We start from the raw sequence: 21,307 nt of genomic DNA on the forward strand, positions 1-21,307 counted from the left end.
CTACACAAATCTTTATATGGGCTACGACAGTCTGGTTTTCAATGGTATCAAAAATTAACGAATAAACTAAGACAAATAGGATTTAATGCATCTAAATGCGATCCATGTTTATTTATATTGAAACAAAAATCAAGGAAAAAGTAGACGATTTACTCATTGCTACGAATGATCATGAGTTAAAAGCAGTCAAGAAATCTCTTTCGGAAAGTTTTGAAATGAAAGATTTAGGACCAGTTAAAATATGTCTGGGTATTGAATTTAAACAAGATTTGAAGAATCATACATTATTTTTAAATCAACGAGATTACGCTATTATTATTTTAAAGCGTTTTAAAATGGAAGACTGTAAACCAGTCAAGACACCCCTCGATTACAATTGCAAACTTGAAAAACCAGTTAAGTCAGACAACAAAGAAATACAGAATATTCCATATCAAAGTTTAATTGGCGCTCTATTGTATTTGGCTGTAACAACACGACCTGATTTAGCATTCGCAGTTAATTTTCTAAGCCAATTCAATTCTAATTATAGTTTCGAGCATTGGAAAGCGGCCAAAAAAGTACTGAGATATTTAAAAGGAACTTTAAATTATGGCTTGCTTTATGAGCAGACAGATGAAGAATTGTATCCAGTCGTCGATGCTGATTGGGGTGGTAATTTAACCAATAGACGTTCATATTCCGGTTACGATTTTAAAGCAGAAGACAGTATCACTTTCAAGTACCGAATCCGAATACATGGTTTTGAGTGAAGCTACAAAAGAGGCTATGTACTTACGAGAAATGGTGAATGAGATCGGGCTTATGCGCGAAAGTATAACTATTTACAACGACAGGCAAAGTGCACAGAAGTTGGTTCAGAGTATATCATTTCATTCACGTACTAAGCACATAGATGTACGTCATCACTTCATACGCGAGAAGCATCAAAGCGGCGATATCAACTTGAATTATATGCCAACAGAAGATATGCCAGCTGATGTCCTTACCAAAGGATTGCCTATGGAAAAACACTACAAATGCATCGAAAATATGGGCATGACGAATAAATGTTCATAAATTATAATGCAATCAAAATACTTCTAGGGGAGGTGTTGGAGAAAACGAAGCAATTTAATTGCAACCCTGCGAAGAATCTATAGCACTGTAACTTAAGTTAAGCTGTCATGTAATATCTGTATATAATATGACTCACTTCCGTTAAACTGATTGAAATAAACGCATGTAAAACAATAGAAAAAATAATAGAAACATTTTTTGTTTAACATATATAGGGACAATCAAACAAAAGGATATTGATATTGATATCATCGGCCTCAACACCCGCGCCGTTAGTTCTGCTTTTTCCAGGCTGGACAAGGAAGCACAGAAAATGGGTCTGGCAGTGAACGAGGGCAAAACGAAATATCTCGTCATCAAACAAACAGTCGTCGCACTCGCGACTTGGCTCTCACGTCACTGTTGACAGTCATAACTTTGAAGTTGTAGATAATTTCGTCTATTTAGGAACCAGCATTAACACCACCAACAATGTCAGCCCGGAAATCCAACGCAGGATTGCTCTTACCAACAGGTGCTACTTCGGACTGAGTAGGCAATTGAAAAGTAAAGTCCTCTCTCGACGAACAAAAGCTAAACTCTATAAGTCGCTCATAATTCCCGTCTTGCTGTATGGTGCAGAGGCTTGGGCGATGACAATAACCGATGAGTCGACGTTACGAGTTTTCGAGAGAAAAATTCTGCGAAAGATTTATGGTCCTTTGCGCATTGGCCACGGCGAATATCGCATTCGATGGAACGATGAGCTGTACGAGATATACGACGACATTGACATAGTTCAGCGAATTAAAAGACAGCGGCTACGCTGGCTAGGTCATGTTGTCCGGATGGATGAAAACACTCCAGCTCTGCAAGTATTCGACGCAGTACCCGCCGGGGGAAGCAGAGGAAAACCTCCACTCCGTTGGAAGGACCAAGTGGAGAAGGACCTGACTTCGCTTGGAATATCCAATTGGCGCTACCTAGCGAAAAGAAGAAACGACTGGCGCGCTGTTGTTAACTCGGTTATAATCGCGTAAGCGGTGTCCACGCCAATTAAGAAGAAGTTTAGTATCGCGCCGGTTAAGTATCGTTTATGGAGAAAAACACCCCCCTAATGGAAAGAGGAAGGATCGAACTTTTTAAAAAACCCTCCTCTCGACCCCCTAGAGCCCCTATAGACCTGTAGGGAGCCCTTTGAAAATGACCAAAAATCATATCATTCCATTTTTTTCTTACAAACTGAAGCCAACATTTTCGTTTGGACAAGATATCAAAATAAAGAAAACCAAAATGTTTCAGTGCAATGTATATACATATTTAATTGCATCTATTAATGCTATAAAGGGATCTTTTTCTTGTTTTTGAATAGATCGGCGCCACATATATTCGACGATGACGTCGGCGAAGTTGGCGGTGTGATTATAGTTATCTTTGGAAAAGAAACGTTTCACTACGCGCCATTGCGACTCAATCCGCTGCATATGAGAACCAAAAATTTGGTAATGCGTCATATGCCCGCCAGCAGTCCGTCCGAACTATGCTTCCTTCAGCCATGTGCTTCTGGATCAAAGGAATTAAAATGTCCGCCGATTTAGCATCGCGCCGGTTAATTTTGGTTCACTGTACCTAAACGAGAGAACCAAATTTAAAATTTTAAACACGCATGTATGCTTAAATTATCGAACTTTACTGTAAAACATATTTTATAAAAATCGGTTCACAAATTTTTCCACAAATTCACTTTGAAAAATGCTATTTGTTGGAAAAATCTAAATATATGCTAGTGTATTTTCATCTGTTGTGCATTGTACCAAACCAATTATGGATACTTTTTCACGCACATATATTACTTATGAATTATAAAAACCACTAGTAATGTTTTTAATTACTTTGGATGGTTAATTTCTTTGTAAATCTTTTAATAAAATACACCTGGGGAAACTTTAGTATACCATCCCACGATTTCAGGGTTAAAAGTGGTATGGTTGGATAGTGCTGATGCTCCAGATTAAAAATATATATAATTATTGCCGCCGCAAACTTATAATTTTCGAGATATTTGCATTTAAAGTTGAAAATTTTGCAAATTTAATTTTGCAATTTCTCGACTTATGGTTGGTTTTTCTTCCGTATTATGTCAAATAATAAGTGTTACCATATCACAAATGATTGAAGACAATAAAAATAAAAAAAAAAACTCAAATGCAAGAAAAAAATTATCCTGGGCGACCAACACCTTGGTGTGTCAGGTTTTTACGATTGAAACTCCTTTTTGCGTTGGCGTCCTTTGGCCGCGCTTCAATAAAATAACCCTGGCCGATCCAACACCGGGGTGTATCAAGTTTTTTTTTAAGTAAATTTCCTTTTCGCATTGGGGGCCTTTGGCCGCGCTTCAAAAAAATAACCCTGGCCGATCCAACACCGGGGTGTATCAAGTTTTTTTTAAGTAAAACTCCTTTTTGCGTTGGCGGCCTTTGGCCGCGCTTCAAAAAAATAACCCTAGCCGATCCAACACCGGGGTGTATCAAGTTTTTTTTTAAGTAAAACTCCTTGTCGCGTTGGACGGCCTTCGGCCGCGCTTCAAAAAAATAACCCTGGCCGATCCAACACCGAGATGTATCAGGTTTTTTTTAAGTAAAACTCCTTGTCTCGTTGGACGGCCTTCGGCCGCGCTTCAAAAAAATAACCCTGGCCGATCCAACACCGGGGTGTATCAAGTTTTTTTTTAAGTAAATTTCCTTTTCGCATTGGGGGCCTTTGGCCGCGCTTCAAAAAAATAACCCTGGCCGATCCAACACCGGGTGTGCCAACACCAGGGTGTGTCAAATTTTTTTTCGAGTAAAACTTTCTTTTACCCTGGCCGATCCAACACCAGGGTGTGTCATGGTTTTTTTTCGAGTAAAACTCCTTTTTGCGTTGGCGGCCTTTGGCCGCGCTTCAAAAAAAATAACCATGGCAACCCTTTTCTTATTGTGCAAATGCAGAGAATTGTAACTAAAATAAAATAATTAAAATAAAGCTTTATTTACAACAAATATTAAAAAAATTAATATGCAGAAACGTTAGAGTGAAGTGCTAGTACGTGAAAAGTGCATAATATAAGTGAAAAAGTTACTCACAATATACAAATTTTTTCAACTTTAAATGCAAATATCTTTAAAACTATAAGTCAGCGGCAACTATATATTTATATATTTTCGTGATCTGGAGAACGTCACCTTTCCAGTGATACCCATTTTATTCCCGAAATCCGGGGATGCTATTCTAAATCCCAGCCATTATTTTTTTAGGAACGCGGACCACACGGTTTAAGTTTCGCCCCGCGCTTAAAAAAAAAATTACCATGGCAACCCTTTTCTTATTGTGCAAATGCAGAGAATTGTAACTAAAATAAAATAATTAAAATAAAGCTTTATTTACAACAAATATTAAAAAAATTAATATGCAGAAACGTTAGAGTGAAGTGCTAGTACGTGAAAAGTGCATAATATAAGTGAAAAAGTTACTCACAATATACAAATTATCAATGTAAAAGCTGTCAATTTTTCAACTTTAAATGCAAATATCTTTAAAACTATAAGTCAGCGGCAACTTTATATACATACATATATATATTTTCGTGATCTGGAGAACGTCACCTTTCCAGTGATACCCATTTTATCCCCGAAATCCGGGGATGCTATTCTAAATTTCACCCAATTAAAATTTTTGTTAAACATTGTTTACCTAATTATATCAGAAAACACTTACATACACTTAAGTACTCACAGAAAATATGCATATCTAAATAGCAATAGCAAAACTGATTTCTAATTTTTATGTACAAAGCACTTATATTGTTAATAATGTCAGTAACAAGGTCTTTTTTAGAATAATCTGTAATAAAAATCACTTTTAGTTTTAGATACGTGAATAATAGGAATATTAACAACTGACGCAAAAGACTTTACGGGACATCTCGGCAGGCAAAAATTTATTGTATACTAACTGTATTACGAGGCATCTCGACAGGATAACATTTATGTTATACTAACTGTATTGCCGTGCCTATTACTTATGGAAAGCAATATATGGAATACTAATTAGTATACCATATAATGAAAGCAGTAAGCTGTTACTTCAACAGTTTGACAGCGCAGCTTTCATTTCTATGAAAATTTCGAAGAGGCAGCATATCCCATTTACACATATGCCGACGGCATTTTCATTTCGGTAATATTAAATTTAGTAGAGCGAGTATTAAGACGGTTGCGTTATATTATAAAAACAAAGAATCTTCTCAAAAAAACATTTTTCCAAAAAAAAATATTTAGTTTAATATTCTTAATTTACAGAAAAATTATGCAAAATGGGTTGGCAATGATCGAAGTCTTAAATTTAATAAACTCATACAAGCATAAATCATAATATCATTGCTCATATTAAATTAATTATTTTAATTGGTATATACATTTTTCGCCACAAATATTATATATTTGTCCAAAAATAGGAATTCATATTTTTCCCAGAAATGCATTTAAAAAAAAAGGATCTTTCTCATTTTCTTATTTTTCCCAGAAATACATTTGTAATAAAATGATCTTTCTTCTTTTTTATTTTCCACATAAAACATTTCAACATTCCAACATTTAAACATTTCAAGATCTTGTTGTTGTTTTAATGGAGTTACTAATCCTCGTTAAGATGGTAAGGGTCATTTGTGTTGTCGTCGACGTCATCTAACGGGAGGCCCAAGAAACGAGATGTTTCGGCGGGGTCGGACCAGAGGGAGGAGAATGTTAGATGAGTAGGGTTCGTAGGGCATGCAAAGAGTGGGTCAGTATCATGCGGAGCCTCGTTGAACGCAGGACATACATTGGGTATGGATAAGTAGGAGTTTAACCTGCTACAATATCCAGAACGAAGTTGCACTAGGGTCACTCGCGTTTCTCGGTCAGTACCTGTCGAAAGCTAGTTGCGTCCGAAATCCGGTCGGCTTACTGTACGACGTCGTCGACGTAGTCAAGGAAAGACCTTTTGATGCTCCTGGGAGGCGGTTCCGCTCCAAGCAGATGGCTGCAGGGGTGATTTCTACAAAAGCATCCCAGCAGGAACTGCTTGGAAAGGAGTTAATTATGCTCCTTAACAGGGAGCATAAGCGTCTCGCTGTGGAGGTGTTCCATGGGAGACATCAAAAGGTATCCCGTCGTGGTCCGGAGTGCAGTGTTCTGGCAGGTCTGCAGTTTCCTCACCTGCGTGCCTTTGCATCCACCATATGGGTGCTGCGTAATTAAGGACCGGCCGACCGATTGCCTTGTATGTTGCCAACAACGTTTCTTTGTCTTTTCCCCATGTGCTGCCGGCTAGCGACTTGAGGATTTTGTTGCGGTTCTGTACCTTAGCGATAATCGCGGTCGTATGGGGAGAGAAGGAGCCTAGACTGTCGAAAGTTACACCTAAAATCTTAGGATTATTGACAGTCGGAATTTTGACGCCGTCGACTGCAATATTAAGCTCAAGTCTATACTCCTTCGTCCAGTTTGTAAATATGGTCGCTGTGGATTTGGTGGGGGAAAGTGTGAGGTTCCGTGCAGTGAGGAAACGAGAAAGGTCGGAGAGGTAGCTGTTTACCTTCGAACACATGCTATCGATTCCATTGCCCGACGCCAATATCGTGCAGTCATCAGCGTACGACGGATGACTGACGGATGACTGACGACCGTTCAGATAGTTCATGGTTCACCTCTTTAGCCCTGGAGGGAGCGTAGTTTTTTCGATGTCCTGCAGTAGCGTTGTGTGGTTGACTGTGTCAAAAGCTTTTGACAGGTCCAACGCTACGAGGATCGTTCTTTCGCAGCGTGGTTTCTGGTTGAGGCCACGAACTATCCGGGCGTTTATGACGCTAAGTGCTGTGGTGGTGTTGTGCACTTTTCGGAATCCATGGTGGTGGCTGGCTAGGCTCAGGTGGTGAGTGAAGGTCGGGAGTAGCAAGGCCTCAAGTGTCTTCACTACTGGGGAGAGGAGAGTTATCGGTCAATAAGATCCCCCTTTGTTGGCGGGTTTCCCAGGTTTCAGTAGTGGGACCACTCTTGCGACTTTCCACACATCGGGTATTTGAAGAGTGGTCAGCGACAGATTGAGGACAGTGTCGCAGTGTCGACACCAATTAACAAGAAGATAACATAAAAGCATTGAAAATATTGGACACTAATTTACAATAAATTTAATAAACCGCCTATATATAAACGGAAAATAACATTACAAAAATAATACCTTGAAGGTATGAAATATATCGTCCAAAAAGTGTCGAAATTGGAACATAACATTTAAAGTCCGCTGTTACCGAATTGTAGACCTGTTGTTGTTGTTGTTTTAACGGCTCCTCAATCCCCGTTAGGATGGTAAGAGTTATCTATGTTGTCATCTACCGAGAGGCCCAGAAAACGTGATGTTTCGACGGGGTCGGACCAAAGGGAAAGGAGTGTTAGATGGGTAAGGTTGGCAGGGCATGCAAAGAGGTGGTCAGTGTCATGCGGACGAGTCTCCGTCCTGCATGCAGAACATACATTGGATATGTCGGGGTCTATTCTGGATAAGTAAGAGTTTAACCTGCTATCCAGAACGAAGCTGCGCTAGGGTCACTAGCGTTTCTCGCAGGAACTCGAGCTCTTCGCCTGCGATGGTTGGTGGTTTCACTGCAAGAGCGCCATTCAGGGGGAGGGAGTCGGTGAAGGTGTTGATGGCTCCACTGTGAACGGCGGTCAGTACCTGTCGGAAGTTAGTTGCGTCCGAAGTCCGGTCGGCGTACTGTACGACGTCGTCGACGTAGTCAAGGAAAGACCTTTTGATGCTCCTGGAAGGCGGTTCCGCTCCAAGCAGATGGCTGCAGGGGTGATTTCTACGAAAGCATCCCAGCAGGAACTGCTTGGAAAGGAGTTCATTCTGCTCCTTAACTGGGAGCATAAGCGTCTCGTTGTGGAGGTGTTCAATGGGAGACATCAAAAAGCATCCCGTCGTGGTCCGGAGTGCAGTGTTCTGGCAGGTCTGCAGTTTCGTCATCTGCGTGCCACTGCATCCAGGCGACCATATAGGTGCTGCGTAATTAAGGACCGGCCGGTCTAGCGACTTGAGGATTTTTTTTGTGGCTCTGTACCTTGGCAATAATCGTGGTGGTATACGGACTGAAGGAGCATCGACTAGCGAAGGTTACACCTAAAATCTTAGAGTTATTTACAGTCGGAATTTTCACGCCATCGAATGCAATATTAAGTTCAAGTCAATACTCCTTCGTCCAGTTCGTAAAAATGGTCGCTGTGGATTTGGTGGGCGAAAGTGTGAGGTTCCGTTCAGTGAGGAAACGAGAAAGGTCGGAGAGGTAGCTGTTTACTTTCGAACACATGCCATCGATTCCATTGCCCGACGTCCATATCGTGTAATCATCTGCGTACGAGGTTATGGAAACCCTCTCTGGTGGCTGTGAGAGTTTCGAGATGTAGAAGTTAAACAGTAACGGGGAGAGGACACCACCCTGCGGAACCCCCTGTTTAATTCTTCTCAGTTTAGATGTTTCACCTCGAAATAGTACAAATGATTGACGACCTCTTCAGTACTGGAGGAAGCGTAGTTGGCTCGATGTCCTGCAGTAGTGTTGCGTGGTTGACAGTGTCAAAAGCTTTTGACGAGTCCAACGCTACGAGGATCTTTCTGTTGTTGTTGTTTTAACGGAAATTCAATCCCCGATGGGATGGTAAATGTCATTTGTGTTGTCGTCGATCTAACCCCGTTTGGATCGGTAAGTGTTAAACGAGGATCTCTCTCTCACAGGGTGGTTTTTGGTTGAGGCCACCAACTATCTGAGCGTTTATGACGCTAAGTGCTGTGGTGGTGCTGTTTCACTTTTCGGAAACCATGCTGGTGGCTGACTAGGCTCAGGTGGTGATTGAAAGTCGGGAGTAACAAGGCCTCAAGTGTCTTCACTACTGGGGAGAGGAGAGTTATAGGCCGATAAGATTCCCCTTTATTGGCGGATTTCGCAGGTTTCAGTAGTGGGACGACTCTTCCGACTTTCCACACATCGGGTATTTGAAGAGTGCTCAGCGACAGGTTGAGGACCTTGGTGAGATATTTTACTCCCGTCGAGCCTAGATGCTTTAACATTAGCATGTTGATTCCATCAGTGCCAATGGATTTGGAGGATTTCGCCTTGTTCATGACACCCTGAACATCCTCATCGGTGAAAGTAAGTGGCGCGCCTTCGCTTGGCATTTAGCGCAGCCGTTGGTTAACACATCATTTAGCTTTGTCTACCGAAGGGAGCAGTGTGAACTGTCGGCTAAAGTAGCTCGAGCACTTTTTCGGGTCCGAAGAGGCTTGACCATTGAATTGAATTTCAACTCGGTAGTCATGTCTCTTAGGGTTCGACAAAGCTTTGACAGTAGCCCAAAGCTTACTCACACCGGAGGAGAGGTTGCAGGACTTCAGCTGTTCTATCCATTTCGTCCGCTTATAATGGTTTACCATACGCCGAATCTCCAAATTGAGATCCCTTATTTGGAGATCCCCGGGATCGGCATGGCGTAAAGTGTCGCGCTCGTTAGCTAAAACGGCTGCTTCGGCTGGGAAATTTGGGCGGATTTCCGCTATTCTTCCAGCCGGGATGAAGCAAGCGGTAGCTGCTTCGATCACCTTGCGGAATTGACGTTCGCCAACGCATACGTCCGCAGGAATAGATAGAGCGTTGAAGGTGCTCTCTGTAAATTCTGTGAAGCCGACCCAATTAGCTTTGTTAAAGTTAATGAAGGTGCGGTTTTCCACAGAAACAAAATCAGGAGGCTTCTCGATCGAGATAATTATGGACAGATGATCTGATGCGAGAGTTAGCATAGGTCGCCAGGTTATGCTGTTTATCGGACCACCGCTATCAATGGTAATATCCGGCGAGATATTACAGGTGCCCATAACTCTGGTGGGGGCTTCGTCATTCATTGTGCAGAATGTCGAATCGTCAATCAGTTCCGCCAGCTCTACCCCCAACGATCATTTGACAAGCAGGAATGCCAAAGGTCGTGATGCGCGTTAAAGTCGCATAGTACCAAACGGTTTTCACCAAGAAGTAGCGCACCTATGTTCGGGTGATATCTTGTAGGGCAACATGTAACTGGTGGGATGTATAAAATATTTCGAGCTCGACATCGCCTGACCGGATAGCTATACCCTGACATTCTAGGGTAGTATCCGTGGGGTCGATGTCTTTATCGATTAGAAGATACTGCACGGTGTTGTGCAATATGAAGGCTAGGCCGCCACCATTATCTCGCTCGCGATCTTTACGTATCACGTTGAAACCGGCACAGCTCAGAAGATCTGAGCGGCTGTTTAGCTTGGTGTCTAGGACCGCAGCTATCGATACACGTTCCCGATTCATAAGTGCAACAATCTCCTCGATCTTGCTCTGGAGTCCGTCAAGGGGGGAGCTATGTTGCCGGATTGAGCTCCTAGGGAACGTGGAGGTCCTCTGTCGGTCACTCGGATTGAGTGGCGGCGCGGCGCGCAAACTATGTGCAGATTGCACAGCCGTGGAGGCTTGTGTCGCAGTATTGCGCAGGCAACATGGGGCCAAGTAACGCGTGGTCCATTGCATGTATTGCATCTGACCGAGGTGGAGTTTGGATGGAGCCGTTTCGCGCATACGCAGCAGAAAAATTCCTCCGGGCCCGGGTTGGACTCAATGCCAGCACGAGTCAGGAGGATACGGAGCAACACTGCTGCAAGGCATTGCTCCAATGACGACAAACACAAATTAGCACTCACCGATCCAAGCGGGGTTGGATTGCCGAAAAAACAGCCCTTGGTCGGATAAAATCCGAGTCAATTCCGGTGCGCAGAACCAGCTGTCGTGGGAATTGAACAATTCAAGAGCTCAAAACATGCGCTACAGCAGCTCGAACCTACCTACCCGACGGCATTTCGCAAATGATAAAATGAATTTTTCAAGAGCTCAAAACATGCGCTACATCAGCTCGAACCTACCTTCCCGACGCTTTTTTGCAAATGATTAACCAGGGAAAAAAACTATTTCCTGATAATTCCGAAATGATTTTACGTCTGTCGCAATTTAAACTTCGCCATTATCTCAAAAATTCGCCAAGTATACGGTTGAATATGTTTTTAATGATTCTTAATTAACTGTTCGTTCCCAAATTATTAAAAGGCTTTCCCGAAATTTCCCAAATTAATTCCCGATTGTTCCATACATTAATTTATGGAAATGATCAATTTATTCGCCAAGTATACGACGGTTCATCATAGATAACGCAACATATCCCATTGACACATATACCGACGGCATCTTCATTTCGGTAATACTAAATTTAGTATATCGAGTATTAAAACGGTTGTGTTATATTATAAAAATAAAGTACATTTTCAAAATAATTAATACATTTTTCCAAAAAATTAGCATTCAGCTTAATATTGTTAATTTGCAAAAAATTATACAAAATGGATTAAAGAATGAGCGAAGTCTTGAATTTAATAAACGTATACAAGCATAAATCAAAATATCATTGCTTATATTAAATTTGTTATACAAAATGGATTAAAGAATGAGCGAAGTCTTGAATTTAATAAACGTATACAAGCATAAATCAAAATATCATTGCTTATATTAAATTTGTTATAAAATTATTAAAATTATATATAAAATCGTTTTTTACGAGAAAAACATTTGTAAAAAAAAGCATATTTCTCCTTTTTTATTTTCCATATAAATTTTTTTCATCTATATACATATATAAAACTTTAAACAGTTCAAGAGCTTAAAATATGCGGTACATCAGCTTGAATCTACTTACCCGACGCCTTTTCGCAAATGATTATGTTATGATAATAAATGCCCACATACAGATTTGGCAATGGCAATAGCAATAGATATGACAGTTAGATGCCATAAATTTTTCGAGATGCCCCGTTACTATGAACAGAGAACGTGTATTATAGAGAAGTTTCATGGTGTGCCGATTGTTGAAACGTTCCTCTTTTTGTAGGGGCACTTGTTTCTGTTCGAGGATTTCACCACAAAAATATTATAAGCGGAATTCACCAATACTTAACATGAGGGGGTCGAAAATAGCAGAATTGAGCATTTTCAGTGTTAATTGAGAAAAGTAATGCTAATTTCAATGTACGCTTGCAGATTCGCATATTTACAATGCGCGAACGGCGATGAATATGATTTACATTTATTATGATATCAAAGCACATAAGTATATATGCATGTGCAATTTGACCCGTTTAATGATGAATTCCATTAAACCTATTGAAATGTTAAATAAAGTCATATTTGTGTTATTACCTAAGTATTTAATTAATATAGGATTGATAAGATTTATATTTATACATATGTATAAGTATTTATTAGCTTTGGGCATTAGAGGTTCTGATAACATTTTAAAAGACCATGCCGTCGCACAGATTCACATAAGCATGTAAAAAGATTTTAAAAAACCATACGCAAAATGCTCACATTCACATGTATGTATGTAATTTTGTGTGCACAAAAAACAAATTTGAAATAATCATTCGCATAATGTTTGTATGTAAGTTTGTCTTTGTATATAAATATATTCACCCATTGTTTCATACAAAATCTCCGTTGTCACCAATGGCCAAACTTCAAGTTTTGTCAAAAAGTCAATGAGTCGAAAGACTGACGCGACGACAAACCGTCACAGCATTGTGCTGTTGGTAGAAAATCCGAGCTGTGCCGAAGAAAAACAAACGGCCGCCAATTGTCACCGCTTCCCTTGCCGTTTTACAGCTCCGCCTACAAATCAGCGTACAAGTAAATAATATTTATTATGTATGTTTGTGCGTAAAAATATTTCAGAATTACAAAATACTTTTTACATTCCTTGAGAAATACAGTCGATCCCGGTTATGTGCCATTATCAAAGATACAGATATTTCACAAGTTTGTCCGTAGTACGACCTTTTTAATAATACACATTCTCTGCAGGAATAAAGGGATGTTAAACTTATTCCAGTGTGAGAGCGCCTCAAAATTAGCGTTTTTTAAAACATTTTCCATTATGGCCAGATTGAACAAAATTACAATTTTTGGGCATTTATCAACTCAATACCCAACATTTAGTACGAATAAAAATTACTAAATAGTGGTTATTTATTATATGGAGAAACTATTTAAATCTTTTTTTTCTTATAATAGAACTGACTTTTGTCCTTTCAATACCCAATAATAGGATTTAAGCTTGTTAGCTCTCAATCTTTAATTGTTTTTAATAATTTTCCATTGAAAATAAAACTATGATGCTTCAAATTACAAAACGTTTCATCAAATACCTTTAAATTTCACAAATTTATTTAATTTTCATTGTTTTACATTTTTTTAAGTGGTCTTGAACGATGCAAAAAAACCCCTCCGTTTACATATTTTTTTGGTAAGATTTCAATCTGGCCATAGCTCGTTTCCAATTGCTAAACGTCAAAACCGGAGGATGGAGTCATGTGTAGAAGTTCACGCAAGTGAGGAAAGTTCTCTGTTCGCCATTCACTTGGGGGTGGCCAGAAACGATTCTTTTACATATGACTCAAGCAGCTCACTACTTCCGGTCTTTGACCAAGTATCCTCTGGGTAGCCTAAGAACATCCGTTTAAAGGCGAACTAAAGTGAGAAGGCGAAATATCCCCTACATAGGGTTGTGCGCTGGGTTTGGGACCCGCCACGTAAAAAAACACCCCCAATGAACAGTAACAACCAACCTCGGATGAGAGACCCCCCTTTTGATGACGACCACGGCAAACGAAATAAGGACTACGATTTAAGGGCATGCACCTGGAATGTCCGGTCCCTTAATTGGGAAGGTGCCGCTGCCCAACTGGTTGATGTCCTCGTGAAAATAAAGGCTGACATCACCCGATGTACGGGACAAGGACAAAGACGAGTAAGTCCTTGTGGCATTTACTACAGTGGCCATATAAAGAAGCGCAAGTTTGGTGTGGGATTCGTGGTGGGAGAGAGACTCCGTCGCCGAGTACTATTATTCACTCCGGTGAATGAACGTCTAGCCACAATCCGCATCAAAGCGGGGTTCTTCAACATATCGCTGATTTGCGCCCACGCCTCGACGGAAGAGAAGGACGATGTGACCAAAGATGCCTTTCATGAGTGCTTGGAGCGCACTTATGAGAGCTGCCCCCGCCACGATGTCAAAATCGTGCTTGGCGATTTTAACGCCAGGGTGGGCAAAGAAGGTATCTTTGGTACTACGGTCGGTAAATTCAGCCTCCACGATGAAACATTCCCAAATGGGTTGAGGCTGATCGACTTCGCCGGGGCCCGAAATATGGTTATCTGTAGTACTAGATTCCAGCATAAGAAGATTAATCAAGCTACCTGGCTATCTCCGGATCGAAAAACTACCAACCAGATCGATCATGTTGTGATAGACGGAAGACACGTCTCCAGTGTTTTGATGTGCGTACGCTACGAGGTCCTAACATCGACTCGGACCACTATCTTGTTGCAGCTAAGATTCGCACCCGCCTCTGTGCAGCAAAAAACGCACGCCAACAAACACAAGGAAGGTTCGACGTCGAGAAGCTGCAATCACAACAGACAGCCGAACGATTCTCTACTCGGCTTGCACTCCTGCTCTCTGAGAGCACTTGTCAACAACTCGGTATAAGGGAACTGTGGGACGGCATTTCAAACTCCTTACGTACAGCTGCAACCGAAGACATTGGTTTTCGGAAAGTTCAAAAGAACAGCTGGTACGACGAGGAGTGCCGTGTCGCAGCGGAGAGAAAACAGACTGCCTACCTCGCAATGTTACGATCGACCACAACACGTGCGGGATGGGATAGATACCGAGAGTTGAAGAGGGAAGCGAGACGCATTTGTGGACAGAAAAAGAAGGAGGACGAAATGCGTGAGTACGAAGAGCTTGATAAGCTGGCCGACAGAAGGTTTCAAGACCGGAGCATACTCTTGTAGAACCCCCAAAGGTGATCTAGTCACCGATGCCCAGAGCATACTTAAATTATGGAGGGAACACTTCTCCAACCTGCTGAATGGCAGTGAATGCACAACACCAGGAGAAGGCGAACCCGATTCCCCAATCGATGACGATGGAGCAGACGTTCCATTACCCGACCATGAAGAAGTTCGAATAGCAATTGCCCGCCTGAAGAACAACAAAGCGGCAGGGGCCGACGGATTGCCGGCCGAGCTATTCAAACACGGCGGCGAAGAACTGATAAGGTGTATGCATCAGCTTCTTTGTAAAATATGGTCGGACGAAAGCATGCCCAACGATTGGAATTTAAGTGTGCTATGCCCAATCCATAAAAAAGGAGACCCCACAATCTGCGCCAACTACCGTGGGATTAGCCTCCTCAACATCGCTTATAAGGTTCTATTGAGCGTATTGTGTGAAAGATTAAAGCCCACCGTCAACAAGCTGATTGGACCATGTCAGTGTGGCTTTAGACCTGGAAAATCAACAACCGACCAGATATTCACCATGCGCCAAATCTTGGAAAAGACCCGTGAAAGAAGAATCGACACACACCACCTCTTCGTCGATTTCAAAGCTGCTTTCGACAGCACGAAAAGGAGCTGCTTTTATGCCGCGATGTCTGAATTTGGTATCCCCGCAAAACTAATACGGCTGTGTAAACTGACGTTGAGTAACACGAAAAGCTCCGTCAGAATCGGGAAGGACCTCTCCGAGCCGTTCGATACCAAACGAGGTTTCAGACAAGGTGATTCCCTATAGTGCGATTTCTTCAACCTCCTTCTGGAGAAAATAGTTCGAGCTGCAGAACTAAATAGAGAAGGTACCATCTTTTATAAGAGTGTACAGCTGCTGGCGTATGCCGATGATATTGATATCATCGGCCTCAACACCCGCGCCGTTAGTTCTGCTTTCTTCAGACTGGACAAGGAAGCAAAAGAAATGGGTCTGGCAGTGAACGAGGGCAAGACGAAATATCTCCTGGCATCAAACAAACAGTCGTCGCACTCGCGACTTGGCACTCACGTCACTGTTGACAGTCATAACTTTGAAGTTGTAGATAATTTCGTCTATCTTGGAACCAGCGTAAACACCACCAACAATGGCAGCCTAGAAATCCAACGCAGGATAACTCTTGCCAACAGGTGCTACTTCGGACTGAGTAGGCAATTGAGAAGCAAAGTCCTCTCTCGACAAACAAAAACCAAACTCTATAAGTCACTCATAATTCCCGTCCTGCTATATGGTGCAGAGGCTTGGACGATGTAAACTACTGATGAGTCGACGTTGCGAGTTTTTGAGAGAAAAGTTCTGCGAAAGATTTATGGTCCTTTGCGCGTTGGCCACGGTGAATATCGCATTCGATGGAACGATGAGCTGTATGAGATATATGACGACATTGATATAGTTCAGCGAATTAAAATACAGCGGCTACGCTGGCTAGGTCATGTTGTCCGAATGGATGAAAACACTCCAGCTCTGCAGGTATTCGACGCAGTGCCCGCCGGGGGAAGCAGAGGAAGAGGAAGACTTCCACCCCGTTGGAAGGACCAGGTGGAGAAAGACCTGGCTAAGCTTGGAATATTCAATTGGCGCCACGGAGCGAAAAGAAGAAACGACTGGCGCACCTCGGCTATAATCGCGTAAGCGGTGTCTATGCCAATTAAGAAGAAGAAGAAACGTCAAAACCTCCTGAACTCGATCAACTGTCAAAGTTTAGGTGGTTTTGACGTTTAACGGAGTTAAACATCTCTTTATCTCTGTTCTCTGCCTCAGTATATACAGTAAAAAACCTAAACCTTTGTTTACTTACATATACTCAACTCATATACACAACTCGTAGGGTGTTGTGTAACACTTTATTTTGCTACTTTCACGGTAATCACGGTGTTGTGTTAGCATTTAATAGCCCTGATAGACGACAGCGCTAATATGCATTAGCGGGCTCAATTTACATTTACTTGCGCATTGGACCCATGTTAATGCAAGTTTGGGCATGTGCGCATACCGATCCATGTTCGTGAATATGTTTGATTTTTTACGATCGGTGTGCAAACATGTGTGTCGTGTATGGCGCAGTGCGCACACAAAATCTCATTTCTGTCGTGTCGCCGAACAGTGAAGATCGCGGACGAACAATGGCAATTGTTAAGGCCTGCTTTAGAGACTTCAAAAAATCGATTTCTTTGAGGATTTTTTGGAAGGGAAAGAAATAATTGATTCATGCAAAATTTCTAGGCTATATAGTTATCTTTCATAAATTTTTTGGATACGAAATCTTTGATATTCTGCCTTTGGGAAGCAATTGCCTGATGCATCTAACATGTGCATTTTTCTATTCTTCTAGTTAAACTAAGAAAATTCAAAAAAAAGTGTAAAATTTTACAAATTTTTTTAAAATTGAAAAAAAGTGGTTTTGACCAAAAAAATTTTACTTTATGTTGATTAAAAATATGTTCAAACTTGACTTTTTTTTTTTACTTTAAATAGAAGCTAATTTTATGCCAAATATAAAACAGGCTCGACCTTAATAAAGATTTCGTATCAGAATTTATTGATTTTATAAAAAACTTATTGGCTATTTGGCAAACGAAAAGTGATAAGTATAAAAATAAAATTGAGAAAAATAAAAGTGGGAATAACTTATTAACGAAATACAAAGAAATAGATAAAAGTGCTACATTAAAAATAAATTCAAAGAAATATTCCACTTGCCTGTCGCACATGTTCACTGTGTGAAGAACAAACTCAAAATGGATTTGTATGTCGTGTATGGCGAAACGATTTCATACAGATCGTACGCACATGTGTGTCGTGTATGGCCCCTTTTAGAGGATGGATTCCCAGCAATATTGCTATTTAGCAATTGGTTTTTATATACATATATTTTAAGCCTTTCAAAGCTAGCAATGTACTTTTTATTTGGTGGTTTGACACGGCGGTTTTCATTTCCATAAAAAAATTTGAAGAGGCAGCATGTACATGCCAGTATCGGTCACATCATTGCAGCAAAGAAAAAGTAGGCATTGGCACAAGTTTTTTGTTAGGTTGCGTAAACTGCAAATTAGCAATTTAACATTCAAAATATAAATTTTAACAAAATATGGAAAATGTTAATTAAAGTAGATATGGGTAATATTTTACTGGTATTTGTTAGCATACGTAAATATCGTTGCTCATATTAAATTAATTATTTAATTGGTAAATAATAATTAATATGCAACAATAATTTATGTCTTAAAATCTGAAATCTTTTTTTCCAAGATATGCCTTTGTAGAAAAAAGAGAGCATTTCTTCTTTTTAACATTTTCCACAAACATTTTGTCATTCTCATAAAAATTTAGAACAGTTCTAAAGCTAAAAAAACCGAGATTCAAGCAGGGATAAAAGGATTTATTAAGGTGTGAGAGCGCATCAAATTTAGAGTTTTTATAACATTTTCCAGTAAGGCCAGATTGGACAAAATAATAACTTTTGAGCATTTAAATTAAAATAAAAGATTAAAAATTACTATGTAGAGGTCGTTTAATGTGTGGAGAAACTGTCAATAAATGTTTTTAACCAGTTTCCATTGAAAAATATTGCCATAATCTGGCCATCGCTCGTTTCCAATTGACTAACGTCAAAACCTCTTGAACTCGATAATCTGTCAAAGTTCAGGAGCTTTTGCGGTTAAGCAATAGCTCTCTCACTTCAAATTGGGAGCTGAGTTGGGCAATTCTTTACCTTTACGTTAAACACTCTGTTACTTTTGTTCATTGTAGTAACATACAAGTAACAAAAGAATCATATGGTCGTCAACAGCTGAGATCAGAAGATTGTAATAGTTGATTTTTCGGTACAGAGATTTATATAAAAGGTCATAGAAATAGTAAAGAGGTTGCAATATAGGCATGTTACCAATATGTTTTGGGTGTTCAGTTCTCGAGGAGACCTATTTTCACCAATATAATATATATAATTCTAAACAAAAGTATTTGTAATAATTTAAACAAAAATAGATATATTCTTCAAATGTTTTTAATAAAATAGGAAATAATAAAATCGAAATATATTTGAAAATTGCACAAAAACATACTTAAAGTAATAAATTGTATAGCATAACTCGGCAGCACACTCTTAGCCTTTTTTAAGCCATTAAGCCGTTTTCTTCTTCTTCTTGATTGGCGTAGACACCGCTTACGCGATTATAGGCGAGTTAACAACAGCGCCAGTCGTTTCTTCTTTTCGCTACGTGGCGGCAATTGGATCATCCAAACGAAGCCAGGTCCTTCTCCACTTGGCCCTTCCAACGGAGTGGAGGTCTTCCTCTTCCTCTGCTTCCCCCGGCGGATACTGCGTCGAATACTTTCAGAGCTGGAGTGTTTTCGTCCATCCGGGCAACATGACCATTTGGCCGTTTTAGTATTAGAATATTTACGAAACCCTAATGAAATGCCTGGTCTTTCGCACTGGGTCTCTCTCATTATATGGCATTCTTAATATAATTTCTGTCATTCTATAAGCTTTCGCCTGCGTATGTTTGGGCGAAAGTGATAGGATTTTTTACTTGTAGGTTTCTACAATGCTTTTGTTAAGAGAGTGGGAAATAAGTAACACATCAATGGTTTTATCACTCTAACCAATTGCAAATATGTCAGTCTTGTTCTTAGTTACCCTTATTTGTGTATATTTCTTCTTATTTCTGTGTTGACAGTATGGCATACATTTGTTATACTACATATAAGTACTTGAAAACTTACATTCCACTCATTATAATCGGTGCCTGCTCTAGTTTAATCGATGTTTTTGGAAGGCATATTTTGCCGGCCCTAAAGTGTCAGTTGATATTTGTTTACATTCCATATACATATACAGCTGTCACTTGATATTCTCATATTAGGGGTATTCTCTAGCTCTTGCAAAACCTTGTCCGGTGCAGAAATTGCAGAATTTTCCTCTTGGTGCAACGTCACAACAACAAACACACGCAGAAAATGTTTATTTTCGTGCCGTCATATATCACTAGATTCTGCAATGGGTGCTCTCTTAGCCTTGTATATTTGTGTTTTCGTCCATGTAAAATCTGTCAAACGAAAACACAGTTTTTGCTGAAAACTACTTGAAAACTTACATTCCACTCATTATAATCGGTGCCTGCTCTAGTTGAATCGATGTTTTTGGAAGGCATATTTTGCCGGCCCTAAAGTGTCAGTTGATATTTGTTTACATTCCATATACAAATACAGCTGTCACTTGATATTCTCATAATAGGGGTATTCTCTAGCTCTTGCAAAACCTTGTCCGGTGCAGAAATTGCAGAATTTTCCTCTTGGTGCAACGGCACAACAACAAACACACGCAGAAAATGTTTATTTTCGTGCCGTCATATATCACTAGATTCTGCAATGGGTGCTCTCTTAGCCTTGTATATTTGTGTTTTCGTCCATGTAAAATCTGTCAAACGAAAACACAGTTTTTGCTGAAAACTACTAGAAAACTTACATTCTACTCATTATAATCGGTGCCTGCTCTAGTTTAATCGATGTTTTTGGAAGGCATATTTTGCCGGCCTTAAAGTGTCAGTTGATGTTTGTTTACATTCCATATACAAATATAGCTGTCACTTAATATTCTCATATTAGGGGTATTCTCTAGCTCTTGCAAAACCTTGTCCGGTGCAGAAATTGCAGAATTTTGTTTGCTAACAGAGACATTCTTGCAGGGATTCCTACCTTGTTTGCTATATTTTAGTTGACAGAATGACATACAGTGATTACTAAATCTGTTTAATGTGGCCATACACGACACACATGTGCGTTCGATCTGTATAAAATCGTTTCGCCATACACGACATACAAATCCATATTGCGTTCGTTCTTGAAACAGTGAATATGTGAGACAAGCAAACGGAAAATTGTTCGCCCGCGATCTTCCTATTCGGCGACACGAGAGTAACGAGATTTTGTGTGCACACAGCGCCATACACGACATACATGTGTGCACACCGATCGTAAAAAATCAAACATCCATCCACACCATCGAACATGGATTAGTATGCGCACAAGCCCATACATGAGTAATAGCCCTGACAGACGACAGCGCTAATATTCATTAGCGGGCTTAATTTACATTTACTTGCGCATTTGACCCATGTTAATGCAAGTTTGTAATGCACAAGAATTTCACGCATTTAGCTGAATTTACTAAATTTGAGTTGGCAACACTGCTCAAAAATCGGCCATTTTTTTGCTTTTTTTTGACAGATATC

The 21,307-nt window shown here is 40.3% G+C and overlaps 2 protein-coding genes across 2 annotated transcripts in view; both read right to left on the bottom strand.

The window, feature by feature from the left end:
• The window catches only part of LOC120779457 (eukaryotic translation initiation factor 4 gamma 3), an 85,349-nt gene extending 80,393 nt beyond the window's left edge, over window positions 1-4,956 (bottom strand). Inside the window, exon 1 of the mRNA XM_040111717.1 lies at window positions 4,810-4,956. The gene's annotated coding sequence lies outside the window, so the exon portion shown is untranslated. The remainder of the gene's footprint in view (window positions 1-4,809) is intronic.
• Window positions 1-12,653, bottom strand: part of LOC120779784 — a gene marked incomplete at its 3' end in the record, with an annotated part of 31,739 nt that extends 19,086 nt beyond the window's left edge. Inside the window, exons 1-3 of the mRNA XM_040112159.1 lie at window positions 12,650-12,653; window positions 9,396-10,043; window positions 6,764-6,929 (exon numbers count right to left, since the gene is read on the bottom strand). Coding sequence (XP_039968093.1) covers window positions 6,764-6,929; window positions 9,396-10,043; window positions 12,650-12,653 — 818 coding nt within the window. The remainder of the gene's footprint in view (window positions 1-6,763; window positions 6,930-9,395; window positions 10,044-12,649) is intronic.
• Between the last annotated feature and the right edge of the window lie 8,654 nt (window positions 12,654-21,307).

Source organism: Bactrocera tryoni, unplaced genomic scaffold, assembly GCF_016617805.1.
Source record: "Bactrocera tryoni isolate S06 unplaced genomic scaffold, CSIRO_BtryS06_freeze2 scaffold_11, whole genome shotgun sequence".
Lineage (NCBI taxonomy): Eukaryota > Metazoa > Arthropoda > Insecta > Diptera > Tephritidae > Bactrocera > Bactrocera tryoni.